The sequence below is a fragment of the Limulus polyphemus genome, unplaced genomic scaffold (assembly GCF_000517525.1).
Source record: "Limulus polyphemus unplaced genomic scaffold, Limulus_polyphemus-2.1.2 Scaffold559, whole genome shotgun sequence".
Classification (NCBI taxonomy): Eukaryota; Metazoa; Arthropoda; class Merostomata; order Xiphosura; family Limulidae; genus Limulus; species Limulus polyphemus.
In genome coordinates this window covers 510293-529800 of record NW_013666169.1, presented here as the reverse complement: position 1 = coordinate 529800, position 19508 = coordinate 510293, and the positions used below count along the sequence as shown (strand labels likewise).

At 34.4% G+C, this 19508-nt stretch overlaps 1 protein-coding gene across 3 annotated transcripts in view; it reads right to left on the bottom strand.

Annotated features, from left to right (window-relative positions):
• Positions 1–2376: 2376 nt before the first annotated feature.
• The window catches only part of LOC106459105 (D-glucuronyl C5-epimerase-like), a 51256-nt gene continuing 34124 nt past the window's right edge, over positions 2377–19508 (bottom strand). For 2 of the 3 annotated variants that reach the window (XM_013918691.2, XM_022385535.1), the window contains 2 exons: positions 9761–10111; positions 2377–5363 (listed from right to left, as the gene is read on the bottom strand). In XM_013918691.2, coding sequence (XP_013774145.1) covers positions 4342–5363; positions 9761–10111 — 1373 coding nt within the window. In that variant the 3' untranslated portion in view covers positions 2377–4341. The remainder of the gene's footprint in view (positions 5364–9760; positions 10112–19508) is intronic. The other variant, XR_002610506.1, reaches the window with a different exon arrangement.

Genomic DNA, 19508 nt, shown 5'->3' with positions numbered 1-19508 from the left:
CTAAAAATACACCTGTCGATCAAAAGAGTTAAACATCTCATTCTGCACACACACACTTAATCGGTTTTTTTTTTCTTAGCCAATATTATTAAATTGTTTTGAAATTATAAAGCATCACTCAAAATCATATTCATACAGAAAATGTGTTCTATGACTGAGTATAAGATATTGATTAATAAGGTGGAATTGCTAAACTTTAGTCCATCTTTGCATGTTTAAGGAAGAATTTCAGAATCTCAAACAAAAAGGCTACTGCAATACATAGCAAGTTAATACAAACCAGTTCTTTTTCTTAAAACTAATACTATCTTTTTAGCTCACAGATATTTATGCAAGCTAAAAATTACAATATAAGTTGAGCTTGTATATTATATCTAATAAGTAACGTTGAAAGTAACTAAGAATTCTCTTCATATTTAACTGGTTTCTCACATACAGATCAATATCAAAAGAATTATATTAGTATATACATAACCTTCAGTGTATGTCCCACAGTTACAAAGGTGCTATTTCAATACTACGCCAGTAATTACTGTTCCATACAAACTTCTATTAGTATTATAACAAGCTTGTTGTTTAGTTTTATTGTGGATGTTATCTGTAATAGTAGTGTTGTAAAATATTCAAAGTAAAAAAAAAAAAGTTAAAATAAAAGTTCAAGAGTTACCTAAATATGGCTATTGTGAAAAAAAAACTTAAAAATGTCTTAAAAGGCTTCAGAAACTATAATATAAACCTAAAAACTCATATAAATAAAACTTTATATGCAGTTTAACTTAATCAACTCCTTGATGCCATTATTTAAAAAATAAAGAACTTGACAAATTATCTCAAGAAATGATAGAAGGTGAACTTAGCCTTCTAATATTTAAATTATCTTTATTCTATTTTCAATAAATTTCCATCATGAGAGATTCTCGGGCTTGGTTCTAGTTCAATTATAATATGACCAGTTACACAAGAAATCTTTCAACTATTCACTCATTTTTATATACTGTTAATTACCACATACTAAATCTTGTTGAGTAATTATATGTTTTTATCGGTTATAACGTTGAGTGTACAGAACTGGCATCCAAAAATAGGATGAAATCACTTATTTTCTGTGTCACAAAAAAAAATGTAGGAGACTCGGCAGTAATTAGTGTGATTAATTACAATATTAATAGTATTTTGGCTAAACTTTTTTTTCTCTGGCACGTATACTATCGGGGACCCTGTAACAAAGATTTGCAACTCTAAACTTAATCTTCTCGATACATTCTACATTGATACTGACACTATTTTGCTTTTCTTGTGGAAGGATATCTAGTTTTTATTATTTCTGCTCCCCCCAGCTTATGATGCTAAAATTTTGGTTTTCTTGTGGAAGGATATCTAGTTTTTATTATTTCTGCCCTCCCCCCTGGCTTATGATGCTAAAATTTTGGTTTTCTTGTGGAAGGATATCTAGTTTTTATTATTTCTGCCCACCCACCCTGGCTTATGATGTTAAAATTTTGGTTTTAGTACTCATCTTGGACAGAGTACAAATAACTCACTATGTAGCTTTGTGCATGATAACAACCAAAACAAATTTATTTCCGATTAAAGTCCAAGTGGATCCCATCTATTTTTGCATCGCATTTTCCTAAACTATTTATGCACTAACTTACTTGTGAGTTTGTAATTTTGTTGTTCACAGAGTCCCCTGTTAACCCCTCAAGTCATGTGAAAGAAAGTACAAACAAGAATACCATCAATATTGTAATTAATCCCAGTAATTACTGCTGGGTCTCCTGTATTTTTATTACAGAAAATGAATGATTTTGCTCAAGTGTTTCCACTAGGTGGTGTAATTAAAAAAAAACCCATTAAATTACTCAAATAATGCAATATTTAAATTCATAATGAGTTCCATAAAACTAAGCCTATTGGACAAATGTATATGCTCAGCTGTAATAAAACTAACTGCAAGGGTATTTATTGCAAGCAACTGGACAGACTTGCCTGTTTTGAATCCTTCTCCACGAGGTTTGGACACGAGGTTTATTACACGGACTATGAACACGTGCCCTTTGTGTAACACTTTACGTATTACAGATCGACAAGTATAACCATCAACCGTCTTTCCTTACAAAAAATGCATAATTGGTAATATTTATTTCTTATCATATTTTTTTTAAGTGACTTCTCTTTGTTTGTGTAAGTGATTTTCTTTAGCTTAAATTTATTCTCCTTGAAAATCTTTTGTCAGCTATTACATATAAATGTACAATTGGATAAGATAAATAACAAAGCTTAAATACTACAGGAGCTAATAGCAACCAAAATCCATACTGGATCTGTCTTGTCACCTTCATGATAAATCCTATACACATGTTCAAAAAATAAGTTTTTTCTTTTTCTATAATGAAACTGCAGCATTTCTAAGCTATTGAAAAAGTACAGAAAGTTAAAACTCCTCTCTAAGCTACCAATCCTTTTGTCCCTAAAAGAAAGAACAGTGCTTGAACTTTTGGGTCTGTGTTAGTTTGTTTTCGAATTTTGTGCAAAGATACTTGATGGGCTATCTGCACTAGCCATTCCTAATTTTGAACTGATAGACTAGAGGGAAGGTAGCTGGTCAATACCACCCACAGCCAACTCGTGGGCTACTCGTTTACTAGTGAAAAGTGAGATTGATATTCACGTCACAACAACCTAGGGCTGAAAAGGTGAGCACCGTTCGGTGATGGGATTCAAATTCACAACCTACAGAATAAGATTTGGGCTCCCTAGCCATGGATCTTTAGAAATGATCTTTTTCAATGAAGGTTCAATTAAAAATACAATATGTGGATTGATATTTCAAAGTAAGCAAGTTTGCAGCCATTATTAGTAAACACTTTCCATGACTGCAGTATCAAATTTGATAACAAATAATAACTTATCTACTGTCCATTAACATTGATTTTTGGTTACACACAAAGCTGTACAATGGGTTATCTGTGCTCTGCCCATTACAGATATCAAACCCTGAACTTTAGAGTCGTAAGTCCAATAACTAATAAAAAATAAATCTTTAAAATAGAGAAAATATTCAAGTCTTTGAATTTTAAACTGAGAAAAATTCTAAATATTTAGAACTTAGATTAGTTTTTCAAACAATCAATTCTTTAAAACATAATTGAGAATTAGTGGATGGTACAACTGTACCTTTAGAAGAATTACATTTGCATGCCTTTAAATCAAAATTTGAAGAAATTTTTTTTTAATTCAGTTTATTCTGGAAATACTTGTGTGTCTTTATTATTGTACCATAATGAAATTGTGCAGGATTACCTAAAGCTTTATTATTATACCATAATAAAATTGTGCAGGATTACCTAAAGCTTTATTATTGTACCATAATAAAATTGTGCAGGATTACCTAAAGCTTTATTATTGTACCATAATAAAATTGTGCAGGATTACCTAAAGCTTTATTATTATACCGTAATAAAATTATGCAGGATTACCTAAAGCTTTATTATTGTACCGTAATAAAATTGTGCAGGATTACCTAAAGCTTTATTATTGTACCGTAATAAAATTGTGCAGGATTACCTAAAGCTTTGCCTTTTCTTCGGATACCATCGTTACTGTGAAAATAAGCTTTGTACACCATTTTCTTCTATTAAAATTTAGGCAATATAAAATAGTCAGATTAATAGGAGTCACAAATTAAGTTTCCAAATTAAACATCTAGTTTGTATGTATGTGTTGATACAGCTGTGCCTCGTGAATTAAAGTAAACTGTTAAGTGTAACATCCATTTCCTAACAGTCGAAAACTGAAGTAGTTTCAAGCTAAACTTAAATAACTTGGAAAATTTCTACACTTCTCATACTCATAGTTAATTGATAAATATACAAAACATCAAACATTACTGTAACAGTAAAGTACTTTTTGAAAAAGGTTGAAATATAAATACACATTTCACTAAAACTTGGAACTGCAACAGCATTTTGAAATTGTTTTATCACAACCCCCCCCCCCCAAACTTAGTCGTAAATATGGGGTTTATTGGAAATACTAGTTATAACTATTGGTTATTATTTAACAGTACAATACTTTTATATTTGTAATAAATAATTTTAGCATGCCAAAAAAAAAGTGATTAAAAGTGATACTTAGAAGAACTGGGAAACATATATTATGCCTGATGTAAAAAAATTACAGCAGGATGGTCAATCAGTCTTCGACATGATACTGCTCCTTCGTAAAATATTTATGACCCACATCAAAACCACTAATGAGTGCTGACAACTACAGTTAATGATTTTTCATCAAATTATTTTAGTGGAATGTACTTTTTTTTTTCTATTTCAAATGTGGACTTCAGTTGTGTGCTGCCCTTTTACCTTTCATGTAGCCTATCCATCGATCAGCAACCGATTTAAAGATGGGGTCACTTTCAAAAGTACTTAACAGCAGGAGCTGATTAATGTGAGTGGTATGGTAGTCCCACCGCGCCAAATTGGGTGCTATCCCCAGTGAAAAGTGTCGAAGATCATACGTTGACCCCGAACCTGTGTCAAAGAGAGGCAAAATCTTTTTTAAAGAAATCATTCCATCTTCATATAACTTTGCTACTTCTTTACAGTCTTTTTGTGTGCAAGTCATTTTAAGATCATAAAGTCCCATAAGGGAGTAGATGAAACCATTAAGCACATATGAACTGGGTACAGTGGGATACTCTTCATACCAGATGTATTTTCCTGCAAAAGTGGTCATCACACCATGATTTTCTGATCGCACTCTAAATGGTTTAACAGCGTTAACTGCTGTATGAAGGTAAGTCACATTCCCTGTGACTTTAAAAGCTCGGGTTAGGACAGAGATGGCCTGACCCTGTCCCATTGCGGAGTACCAGCCTGGAGCGAGGTCTGCCATTATAGGAGAAAGATGACGTGATACCATGATTGGCCAACCACCATCTTCATCTTGATGACGAACAAACCAGTCAGCAACTGCAAAAAAGTGAGCCATGTGTGCAGAAGTACAAAGAGTAATATTATCAATGTATCCCCACCCCCGAAGTGTAATACTACGAACCCTTAAGTCCCGGGGTTTTGCTTTCTTTTTTGAGCTCCTTATTAACGTCAGTCCTTTCTGCAGGTCCACATTAAGGTCACGCGTTATTTTCATCCAGTCTTTACCGGTCCCTATCCCAAGAAAGACTTCATTTACATGTGCAGACATAAGTGCATCAGTCATTACATAGTGCAGCTTATAGATTGTACGTTTTCCTCCCACTATGGTCACTGACACAGTGACATTAGCCATCATCCTCAGGTCAAAGGTTAAAGTCATATGGGTGGAATCTTCTTTTAATGTCAAGGTGAACCCGGTATCAGAACCTGTGATGATTTTACAAACAGAAAAGAATAAGTTTTTCTATAATATAATATAATTAAAACAGCATATTAATTTTCACTCAGCTTTCCCATCAACAAAGGGATGTACATTTGAGTAATTAATAACTCACTTTTTTTCTTTATCCTTCACTTACAGCAGATCTTCCAAAAATTAAACAAAACTCTAGCATAAACAGGTACTACATCTGCTAAACATTAAATTCCACTAAAACCAACTTTTTGTAACAGAAAAGTTGTTCATGACATTGTCTTGTCAAGAACGACACTATTAAATCCCGAAGAAGTAATGTGTTGAAATAAGTGATCTTTTCTGAAATAACTTAATTACGAAATTTAACTTGTTTCAAAACTCAAGACCAAATAATTTTTAACAGTGTTCTCGCAAATATTAACTAAATGTAAACAAGGGATATTACATTACAGTAGGAAGCTAAATTTTAAACACTTTATACGTGCACTTAAGATCATACATATATATATCAGATAACTACAGGCTCAAATAAATCTTTAATTCTTATAGATTACACACACACACGGGTTATTTGAATCAAAATATTTGTAAGAAGGATGGAGTTTTAAAAACTGACCTCCCCCATATCTAGATACACCCCTGAAAAAACATGTCTAAGCACATGTATATTTCTTAAAATGTATCAGGGATACGTATCTTGTCACTGAGCCTAACACAAAATAAAAGCAATCAGATAGATTGCGTACCCTTGTCCCCGGGCTCCTTTTTCGAGATTGCATGAACTTATAATTGATAATGCAAAATTTTTCCTTCAAAAATTCAGAAAAGTCCTTCTCAGATTCTGAATGACCAATGATCCAGATCGTTTTTTTTTGTAGTGTGATGAGAAATCTCAACCTTAATGTGCCCATGAAATATGATACAAATCCAGTCACACTTTAAAGAATTATTAGTCGAAAATTCTCTGTCTCCCCCATTATAAAAAAATGCTTCAAAGCGATCCAGATTTGGATCTGGATGACCAAAATTGGAGAGAACTCTCCTATACTTTTTGTGTACGTCGGTCTATCAGTTTTGGATTGAGATACACACACAGACACACCCATGAACCTGATTGCAATACCCTCACAGAGCAAGGATAAACATAATATTAACATGTACCATTATACACGTGTTTGGAAGTTATGTTATCTAATGTAACACTGGATGTCTTCCCTCAACTATTAAAAGCAAAAGTGTTTAATAGAGTGTCACCTTGTATGAAGCTACAAGTGTTTTCTACATAAAGTTGAAAATTAGGAACTTTAGGGAGTGTCCATGTTACGTTAACAGTACTGTACAGTAGATAATGTTAGCCCAATCTTCATGATCTGACCTAATTCTTGTGGGAGGTGTGTTCCTACTAGACTATCTGTGCTATTCTCCATACCAAATGCCCAAGTAAGTCACCACAACTCATTACTATCAGACTGTCTCATGAATAGATGATTCTTCCTCAAAACCTCACCCATTAACTGCTGAGGTTGTTTCTTTTTGTACATGTCAGGTTTTACGTGAACTTCAGCTAAGCTCTTCACTATAGAATGTACTTTTGTAATCTAATGTTGTTTTTTTTGCAACGGATATTCGGGTTGTAATAGCATGTAAAGAATCTTGCAAATTAGATTTCGAGCTATGTCATCCGATGTATTTTCTCGACGTTCTAGTGTCTATAGCAGTGTTTCCCAAATGGCAGTCCGGTACCAGTCCTTGACTTAATTTCTACTGGTCCACAACATGTCATGGCTGTTCAAAGCTCTATCACTTACTTATATTTCTTTCAATATTTGATGACCAAAAGTTGCCAAGTCTACCTTTTCTTTTGTTTTTGAAATAAATTGTTTTTTCTTAAAATATTGTATTATTTTACTTATGTAATTAACAGATATTTTACTTGGAATGTTGGCCCACGAAAATGTTTTTGGAATTTTACTGATCTGATTACCAAAAGACTGAGAAACACTGGTCTATAGGGTGTATATACTTATAACCTTTTGTTGTTATAAAAGGCTTAGAAAAGTGATAATCACCTACAAATTTATGGGGTAAATTTTGGTTGGAAATAGAGCAAAGTCTCACAACTTCATCAGTTTTTAACAAATAATTCTGTAAGCTGCAATCATCTTCAGTGAAAGGAAACTACATCTTATTTAAAAGCTGGATTTACCAAAAATATATTTGCTATCAAAATGCATGTAGTCGAATAGTTGAAGGAGACAACCCAGATTTAATAACACTAAATAATTTTGTATGTATAAATTTTAGATACCCTGTACTGTGTACATTGCTTCATTCAACACAGAAATTAAGTATCTTAAATCAATAAAAAACTAATTATAGAACCCACTAAATGATAAATCAAGTCAGAATTAGAGAAATGGTTTTAAAATCTACCCTATCTCATTCAAAATACTAAAAATTAATGGAGTGCTTAAAATTAAGAGAAAATTTTACAGTATTTTTTTTAAAACCATTGATTCTTTCACCTTGACTTGTCTTGAGATTTCTAATCACAACATGATTTTATGAACTCAAAGGATCTCTAGCTAAAATTCTTACTAAATATTTAATTTGATACTTGTATCCAAACATATCAAAACAAGTACGAAAAAGGGACTTAAATATTTCAAAAGATAGTTTAAATCAAACTAACCGTCGTTGTAAATCTCAGTTATAAAAAAATTTCTATTTATACTTTCTACACAATTTCCTTAAAAATTCCAGATACAGTAATACTATCTCTCTTATGTATGTTCACGACAGGTCAAAAGTTTGGAAGTGGAGTACAAAGGAACTGCGGATAAGCACAATATTGTTATTCTTCTTCACTCTCATACCTGGATAAGTAATATCTTTGTCTTCCAGAACAAACAACTGTCTCCTCTTCAATAAGAGGCTGCAGGCATTGAAGATGTTTTATCATAAGAGCATCTCAAGGTATCCTCGTTTTGCTAGGAAGGCCGTACATATTGTCTGATAACTTATGGTACTTTCATGTGAAATATGTTTCCTTGTTTTACTAGGGAGGCTGTACATGTTGTCTGATAACTTATGGTACTTTCACATAAAATATGTTAGCTCAAGATATCCTTGTTTTACTAGGGAGGCTGTACATGTTGTCTGATAACTAATGGTACTTTCACATGAAATATATTAGCTCAAGGTATCCTCGTTTTACGAGGGAGGCCGTACATGTTGTCTGATAACTTATGGTACTTTCATGTGAAATATGTTTCCTTGTTTTACTAGGGAGGCTGTACATGTTGTCTGATAACTTATGGTACTTTCACATAAAATATGTTAGCTCAAGATATCCTTGTTTTACTAGGGAGGCTGTACATGTTGTCTGATAACTTATGGTACTTTCATGTGAATATGTTTCCTTGTTTTACTAGGAAGGCTGTACATGTTGTCTGATAACTTATGGTACTTTCCTGCGAAATATGTTTCCTTGTTTTACTAGGAAGGCCATACATGTTATCTGATAACTTATGGTACTTTCCTGCAAAATATGTTTCCTTGTTTTACTAGGAAGGCCATACATGTTATCTGATAACTTATGGTACTTTCATGCAAAATATGTTTCCTTGTTTTACTAGGAAGGCCGTACATGTTATCTGATAACTTATGGTACTTTCATGCAAAATATGTTTTAATCCTTCAAATTATGTAATTCGGATGAGTATTCTATTCCATTAATGTAATACTAACCAAATATGATGCACCAAAACAATTACACTATAAATTTGTTTTTAACCCTTGAACTGCAGCTGCTTCAAATGCTCCCATACAGCCATACACTGTATAGAGCACATTCTAATTCAACTGCCGGAAGTGGACCGTGCTCTATACGGTGAATCAGTAGTCAATGGATTAACTGCCTTAAGGCAGCATATTTTCTGGCAGGAAACACCATTTTGGGGGGGAGGGGGTGGAGAGCAAATGTTCTGCTCCATAAAACTGCAAGGGAATTAAAGGAGTCATATTTGAGCCTATGCTTAAATTCTAGAAAAGAGTGCACTTTAAAACACATTTATATAAATATAAAAAGAAAGTAACTGCCTGTCCAGAAAATCCAATACATTTAATGTTCAAGTAGCCTAAGTGTGGTTATCAGGCAACATTCCCTCCTCAGTTGTACAGCCTTCCTAGTAAGAATACATTGAGCTGTCAGTACACTTCCTTATGAATGTGTACTACTGTTTTAAATAAAATAAAGTTCTGTTCAGGTTGACAAAGATCTTAATAATCCACAGACTGGATTGAAAGAGAATGAACAATACTGTACTCATCACCAGACCCTCTTGTCATCATTTATTGCTTCCAAAATTTGGGCCCGTAGTCTTGTTGTTCACTATCAAAATTTTACCATTTTTTCTGCTCTTGAACTCCAGCACTTTCCCATTAGTAACCTCATCAGTCACCCTGTTTAGCGGGAACTTAACATTGTTGTTAGTAGACAATGTCCACTGTACTGGAGGAGGTGTCTCACCAGCATCAAGCAGTTTTATAACCTCATCAGTAACCCTGTTTAATGGGAACTTGATGTTGTTAGTAGACAGTGTCCATTGTGCTGAAGGAGACATCCTGCCAGCGTCAAGCAGTTTTACGGATGGGTTCTTTTCGGTGAGGTTCTTACTGAAGTGGCTCAGGCCAAACTGGGCAATTTGGATTGGATAAAGATGCCCTTGAGAGTTCCACTGAGTTGAAACAGGAACACCTGGAGAGGCAATACAAGCAGAATTAATATTGGTAAATATACAATCAAAATATTTCAATGTCTTCAATAGAAAACAGTGATCTTTTTTTTTTTTATCACCATATCAAGAAGCAAAAACTGGCATATTAGAGAAATATAAACGTTTCTACTAATCAAAAACTCCATACTGTGCAAAAAATATTTGGGATTGTAATTATTACCCTATAGAGCAGAAGTAATATAAAAACTTGTACTTATAAACTTCATTGTTTACCGACTTCAAGCTTACCTTAGCTGTCAGTAGTTGGGATACAAACATACTACTATGGCCTTTATATGTATTGAATACTTAAAATATACTTGGATAATATGTCATTTTCCACTGGGCTTGTACTCAGACTTGCACCATTTACTACACAGTACTGATATCACTTTTTCCACTGGCTTTATAATCAAACTTGTCAATCGTTGTCAAGTTTTCTGAAAATCTGATTAATCTTTGGAATTTTTCATTTCCTAGTTTGCTTGTTTTTATTACACCCAATCGTTAAAAAACAACAAAATTGCAATTTTACAGTTTATTCTACCCTATTGTTCGTTCATCTTTCCAATATGGGGCACACGTATGAAGCTTAAATCCTGTTATTATATACATAACAACAAAAAACTCATGGATATATGGTATACAGTGCTTTTAGCATAAAAAATTTGGCAAAGTACCATAAAATAATCCTTTAACTGCTCAGTTAGGCTCTCAAATACTTAAATAAATAAATTTTAAACAGGTGAGTGATACTCAATATGAATAGCTTTAAAACTACATATTTATTAAATTCACATTTCTACAGAAAACTAAGCAAACATCATTCGTGTATATAACTTTGTCACCTGAATACTGTCATTTTAAACCGAACAGGTGACGACCCACAGTAAATCATTTAGTGTAAAAATGTTTTAATATATTTTTAAATTTTTTTACTTAGAAGATTCATCGACAGATGGCAATAGCTGTATGCTCAATTTACTTGTAAACTATCTGCTTTACGAACCTTAGGTTACTGTGAATATTGATCGGATACCGAAAAGGACCTAGACCCCAATAAAGCTGTGATGTGATGATCGGATTATAAAAGTGTAGAGAAATAATTTCAGTTGTAAGTTTGGTTATTTGGTAATGTACAAGTAATAAACGGAACGAGTAAGCGATGTGCAAAACAGTTACAAGAAAAGGTTCGAACACACTAAACGTGGTGTTCGTAACGTAGAAGTGTTTTCATTCGCACAACTGCTGGTGGCTCCCATTTTCATAAACATTTCAGTAGAATATCAAAACCTTAAGTTTGGCTATTCTTATTTTACGGTGTACTTCGTCAATTTGCTGGACCTTGTCAGTTTGTGTATTCCAGATGTCAATTCTTACGTAACCCAATAACTGCTGATTCACTGTATAGGGTACGGTCTGCCTAAGGCTATTGAAAGCGAGTGTGCTGTTTACAGAGTATGGCTCCTCAAAATTCCGAGCATGTTTAAAGCAGCTGCAGTTAAAGGGTTAAAAGTATTTATTCAAAAGCTTAAAGTTTACAATCACAGAAAGCTTTACCGGTGGTCGCGTCTATCCTCACGATAATAAGTGTCACTTTGAAATAAAACAGAATCAAACTGTACCACTACCAACTGGAAGAAAGCAGTGTCATACATGATGTGATAACTGTTAAACGACAGTTGAGTCATACATGACGTGATAACTGTTAAAAGACAATTGAGTCAAACATGATATGATAACTGTTAAAAGACAGTTGAGTCAAACATGATGTGATAACTGTTAAAAGGCAGTTGAGTCATACATGATGTGATAACTGTTAAAAGGCAGTTGAGTCATACATGATGTGATAACTGTTAAAAGGCAGTTGAGTCAAACATGTGATAACTGTTAAGAGCATGCTGAGTCATACGTGATAACTGTTAAAAGGCAGTTGAGTCATACATGTGATAACTGTTAAGAGCATGTTGAGTCATACATGATAACAGTTAAAAGACAGTTGAGTCATACATGATAACTGTAAGAAGACAGTTGAGTCAAACATGATGTGATAACTGTTAAAAGGCAGTTGAGTCATGCATGATGTGATAACTGTTAAAAGACAATTGAGTCAAACATGATGTGATAACTGTTAAAAGGCAGTTGAGTCAAACATGATGTGATAACTGTTAAAAGGCAGTTGAGTCATACATGATGTGATAACTGTTAAGAGCATGCTGGGTACTCAACTGTCTTTTAACTGTTATCATGTATGACTCAACTGTCTTTTAACTGTTATCATGTATGACTCAACATGCTCTTAACAGTTATCACATGTATGTCTCAACTGCCTTTTAACAGTTATCATGTATGCATATATGATGTGATAACTGTTTGCGTATGTATACAAGTACTTTACTAGTAAGTCATAGCAAAGTTCACACTCACTTGGTGAAAACCCGAGTAATAACAATACGTTCTTTACAACAAAGTTCACACTTGGTGAAAACCCGTGTAACAACAATACGTTCTTTACAACAAAGTTCAGACTCGGTGAAAACCCGAGTAACAACAATACGTTCTTTAGAAAAAAGTTCACTCTGGCTTGGTGAGAACCCGTGTAACAACAATACGTTTTTTACATAATGACTTATGTATCCGTATGTAAGGTATTGATTTTATTCAGTTTGTTAGTCACAACAACAAAGTTCACTCTGGTTTGGTAAGAACCCGTGCAACAACAATACGTTTTTTACATAATGACTTATGTCTCCGTATGTAAAGTATTGATTTTATTCAGTTTGTTAGTCACAACAACAAAGTTCACTCTGGTTTGGTGAGAACCCGTGCAACAACAATACGTTTTTTACATAATGACTTATGTATCCGTATGTAAGGTATTGATTTTATTCAGTTTGTTAGTCACAACAACAAAGTTCACTCTGGCATGGTGAGAACCCGTGTAACAACAATACGTTCTTTACAACAAAGTTCACTCTGGCTTGGTGAAAACTCAAGTAACAAAAATACATTCTTTACATAATCACTAATATCTGCGTGCAAAATTCGCACTAATTTTTGTTAAACGTCTATAAATATTAATATGCATTATCCCCCTCTGGTGACAGTTCTATTTGCCGTGGACAGCTTCGTACACGTTAGCTGAACATAATAGCATTGGTTCAAAATGTCCTAGTAACGTCTTCACGCAATATTGAGCATCCAACTTGATAAAAGCCTTAAACCTAAAAATAAAACTTTTTTTTTTGTGACTGGCATAGATATATATATATTAAGATATCTATTTAAATAAACAAACAAAACCCTCCGCACTTTCCGGTCATTATCCAAAAGTCATAACGGAGATTGCCTGTGGTAATAGCACCCAAAAGCATTCGGAATATCCCATCTATCGGATAAAATCTAAAAAACAGATGAGAAACCAGTTTGCAGTCCTGGAAAATTCATTAATGGTACAGAGTTGAGTGCTTATATCCACAACGTCTCATCTCTTACTGCCTTTCACTGTCTGCAGCCCATAAAAAAGATGTAATAATATTAAAAGTAGATATACGATAAAATCAAGCCACCCCCCAAAAAAACTTACATCATTTACTAACAAACGTGTTAAAACACTTAGAAAATCGCTTTTCTTACACACACACACACACACACACACACATAAGGGCAGTATGTTAATGAAAACCGGAACATACCAGTGTCGAAAAAAAAGTAATGTATAAACAGGACGTTTCACTCTATTCTACCACGACATACAATATATTTTAAAGTATACGTTTTTTGTTGTTGCTGTTATCTTTCGCAGGTGATTCACTTCAATGTGTGTATGTGTGTGCGCGAGCGTGTTGAAATAAAATGATCATGACTACTATACAGACAACTAACTTCGTGATGTATTATCTACAACGATGCTCTCGTTTGTTGCCGAGCTAAAGAAATAAATTATTCTTAATCAAACCGGAAATGACAATGACGAGTACCGGAAATTACAGACAACTAACTTCGTGATGTATTATCTACAACGATGCTCTCGTTTGTTGCCGAGCTAAAGAAATAAATTATTCTTAATCAAACCGGAAATGACAATGACGAGTACCGGAAATTACTCGCATTTAAACAAGTTAAACCAGAAGTCGCGTTACATTGAGAATGCAATTCCTGGTAATGACGTCGGTCAATATTATGCCGGGCAACAATGCAAGGCCTATTGTCTTCATGTCACGAAATCATAATATCTTTCTATAAAAGACAGTTTTTTTGTTTTGTTTTATAAACTTCAACAATTATAATGGAAGATATTCTGAGGAAGAAGAAAAAAAATCACTTAAGTTTTCACCTTAAAAGTGAGGAGAAAATTTGTGACATAAACACGTGGGAACCAAAAATGTTCAGATTCACTTTTAATGCCTGTATATCTTTACGTATAAAACAGCGTTGTCCATCTGTCTGGTGACGCAAGTTCTTGTGAGAAAATGGCTGAAACAATTTCGATAAAATTTTGTAGAACTCGGGTTCGAGTGTGGCATCCATTTTTTGTTATTACCTCAGTGCTCATCAAAGCGAAAAGAAAGTTCGACAGAAAGATACGAGATAGACAATTACCTTCTCTTTACCCCCAGTTCGAGTAGCGAAATAAAATAAAAGACGTTGAGTACGTTGCCTAAAATCATTTAACCTATATGAAAACTATTGTTTGTGCCACGTCATGCTTGATTTCTCAAAATAGGAGGAGTCATAAAAGCCACAATGCATTTATCCAAACAGAATAGTTCGAATACTGCCTGCCCATTACGATTTTAGTGACGGGGTACAGGGAATCCGAGAAACCTTATAAGTGTAGTGAGTGTTGGTATAATAACCCTAAAGTAAAGATGTAGTGTGGGATCAGTTTGCCTAGGGATAAGTGCATAAAATTTACCATTAAAGTAAAAGTATCGATTAAATTTTAAACTTAAATCGTTTCTGAATTAAGGAATTTTCTATTATATCACCAGCGTTTGTGATAATAAAAAAAATTTAATCAACGGCAACTCTAAAGTAAGAAATCAACAAATATTTTATACTTTCAGTACATAGACTAACGACAATATTAAGTTATACTTTTGTTGCTAAGCGACAAGACATAAATGCCTATGTTGAAACGTATTGTTACCGAAATGCACTAGCTTTTCTCTATATTAGAAGCTGTTAATCTAACATATTTTTACCAATAATTATTCTATGAATATGCCACAAATTCATATCATTAAGGATCTTCATTTTGATTGGCTCACAAAGGAATTTAGCTTCGTTTGACCGCCTCGACTGCACTTTTCTGTCTTTTTGTTGGTCAAGTTTGATTTCGCAAAAAATATCTATTTCAGTTAGCTAAGAAATGTGAGATTAGGGTATACTATGGGGTGGGGATGGTAGTAACTTGCCCGTCACTCTTGACGGGCTATACGCTAGTTCATCTCATAAATGGCACCTGATTCAGAAGATGTCAAGCCTGTATCCAGATGGTTAAGGTTATTAAATGGCGCCTGATTCAGAAGATGTCAAGCCTGTATCCAGCTGGTTAAGGTTATTAAATGGCGCCTGATTCAGAAGATGTCAAGCGTGTATCCAGATGGTTAAGGTTATTAAATGGCGCCTGATTCAGAAATTGTCAAGCGTGTATACAGATGGTTAAGGTTATTAAATGGCGCCTGATTCAGAAGATGTCAAGCGTGTATCCAGATGGTTAAGGTTATTAAATGGCGCCTGATTCAGAAGATGCCAAACGTGTATCCAGATGGTTAAGGATATCAGATGACACAATCAACAGCAGAATTTCTTTGTTACCATAAAATTTACAACTTACTTTAAATCATACGAGTATAGTGCCGCAGGCATAAAATGCATTAACCCCGTTTACTGTGAAACTCGTGAACCAAAACCTCGTTTTCTGCATGCGTGTCGAACGTGTGTCTCTCGAGGAACGTCAGACAGCCATGTTGTGTTTATTACGTCACTGGGTAATTCGAGATACTCCTGTCATTTATATGGTGTGGCAATAGTGATTACGTTTATATCGACGTTAAAACTTGCGCGACCACTCATATAAAGCTAAAATTATTGACAAAATTATTCACCCAACATAACTCCCTGACTGTTTATAACGGAAGTGCGACTAAAGTTGGAGAATCGCTCATGGTTCTCGACGAGTCGAGAATATACAAAATCATGCAGATAGCTATAGAATTAGAAACACAAAGTATGGATCTGTACAACTTCAAAAACTTCGTACGATGCAATAGACACAACACGGTTCATCGTGCTAGTATCGCCATTACCATAAATATTATCCAACAACTTAATATTGGAATGTTGACCAATCCTTACATTTGATTCGCCCAGCACATAAGCCTAACACCACAATTATTGGCTTGAAACTAGCATTAGCAGAAACAACGATGTCACCAAACTGGCGAACTACTGATATTCACACTATCTTTACAAATTTAGCCAAGAGTACATTAACACAACTCTTTTTAATTAACAGACGGTGTTTAGGTATTAATTTATACGACGATTATTTATATACTAGGTGGCGTAAACTTAACCCGTAGTCTTCTCAAGCTTTACTGTAAAACATTTAACACTAAAAAAAAAAGGTTCAGTTTCCCAATAACCCTGACAGGCCACGTGGTGTATATCGTCTTCGAAGCAAATTTCAGAGTTGCTGAATATTTCTCACGACATGCTTATAACATGGGCAGGCAAGAGGTATCGTTTTGTTTTACTGTTGTTGTTTTTTGCGGCTGTCTATAGTTTTTAGCGATTTATTGCATGCACCTGTCGTATTCTAAATAAACATGTTTTTTTTTTTTTTTACTCAACTTCGTAACATAGAAACAAAATGATTAAAAACAAAGGTTAGACTACAGAGAAGGCTCATGTCGATATAGCATATTGATTTCATAAGATAAACTGTGGTGATACCAAACCACAACATATTATAAACACCAACAGCTGGTTCAGTTTATTTTCGTTGATTACAAAGAAAAAAAGTATAATCAAATTATAATACGAAGGACTAGTATCTATGGGAACGAGACTAGAAGACGTCAATGTTGACGTCAAAATGGCGGGAATTGATATGACTAATGTGTGTAAATTACAAAGCCACCCTTCATACTTAGATTTTTCATAAAAACTTCAGTAGACTACCATGAAGAGTCCATTTCGTTCATCGATAAGTAAACTTAATATAAGTACAGTTTAATGGAGATGACACGAAGTGATCGAATCCGTACAGCGAAATTTGAGATTGTATGTTTTTTTACTATAAAACTTAAAACCACGTGTATTTTGTTGCCAGTCTAATACGCTGTATAATACTTCATTATACTCATACATTCGTTTACACTACGAATTTATGCTGGATATTTCCAGTTTGTTTGTTGTTGTTTATTTTTCAAATAATTGAAGTAGTGCTAAATCTAGACGTGAGGGGTCGCCACGAAATGAAAAATTCAGACAGTCGTTGATTGAAATATTACTGTAAAAGTAGCAATTATAAAAAAAAAAGGGGTCAGCAGAGCTTTCAGTTAATAATAAAAACTTGATTTTATATAAAACGCTCCGTATTAAAGACACGATTACAACCACATCGATCAACGTTTTAACGTGTAAGAAAGAAACACGGAAAACGATATGAACTCAATAAAATTTACGTGAGTTTCCTAGTGGTTGGGTTAATATTTGCGCCTCAACCAAGTAACGACTATCTTACCCAATGTAAGTCAGACACTTACATTAGAAACGAAGAGAAATAAACCTACATTTTGAAAATTATCATATGATAAAAATGGCTAATGACGTAAGTCGCTTTGAGATAAGTTCAATTAATTTGTAATTAAATATTTTGGCATTACGTGCGAACTGGAATAATTCAATACAGGAAAAGAATCTATATTTGAAGTATATGTACGTCACTGGCCCCCTGCACATAAAGTGTGTCTGGGGGGGGGGGGGTTGGCGCTCTCTTGCGACCCCGCCATCATGCCCCAAGTGGAACAAACAAACAAAAAAACGCAGCCTGGCTAACTAATAAATGAACAATCTGCTGTAAAACCCTCATCAACGTTACAAGTTTGGCCGCCAATTTTGATTTCATTCCTTTAAGTCGCACACTGAATCATTTTTTGACCGCACCTTTTTTTTTTTTTCCACACCTAAGGTGTTTTTGATTAGATTAAAAACTAAGACGAGTGTCCGTTCCACGTTACGACTTGGTATAATCGTCACATTAAAGTTCACAAGGTAAATGCCGGCTTCGTCATCTTACACGTAAAACACTGCAGAACAATACAAACTTTGTGCGATAAGTGTCGTAAACTTCATTAGCGACGTAAGACGTAATTGTGTATTTTTGCCAGTCGGCGCGTATTTCTACAATGGCAATTCAAGGTACAATAAGATAATCTTTAGTAGATACGCGGGGATTTGGATAATGGCAGCCTATGTACAGAGGAAAGTATACGCCAGATAATGTCAGCCTATGTACAGAGGAAAGTATACGCCAGATAATGTCAGCCTATGTACAGAGGAAAGTATACGCCAGCAAATTCAACTACATTAATCGCACCAAAAGGTTTCTTGTTTTACACCTTTCAGTGGAACGCCCTCTACTGATTTAAATTCGCCACGTACAATACATTTTTAACATTCTAGATCTGTCATCTGAGAGACGCCCTCTGGTGTTCTGCCCCAACTACGAGGACGTCCCGTAGTACTCTATATTAGCCACACAAGAGCCAGCTTAGAATTTTTAACATCCACAGGGGCGACCTCTTGTGTTCTTGATCTACCATACAAGACACAAATGCCCTCTAGTATTCAACGTTAGAAGGTAAATATGGAAGTTGAGAAGTTTACTTTCAAAGTATGTGACGTCAAGTTTCCATGCAATCTTAATGAAACCCTCGTGTTTTAAAAAAATCTGTTGCAAGAAGTGACGTCACGCAATCGCTGCTACGGTTTCTAAATTATACTAAAATATTAAAATCAACTTGAGTAAAAGTTATATAATCTTATTGTTTAGTACAGACAAACTATAATAAAAGTTCATCAATTTTCGACCTAGAAATTGTGTGAAGTGAGTTATAATTTAACCCCAAAATCATTCCTGGATGAACTTTCGACGCTAGTTAGTTTCAACTTTTAGTTTGTTTTTTGTTTTGTTTTGTTTTTAATTTCGCGCAAAGCTACACGAGGGCTATCTGCGCTAGCCGTCCCTAATTTAGGAGCGAAAGACTAGAGGGAAGGCAGCTAGTCATCACCACCCACCGCTAACTCTTGGGCTACTCTTTTACCAACGATTAGTGGGATTGACCGTCACATTATAATGCCTCC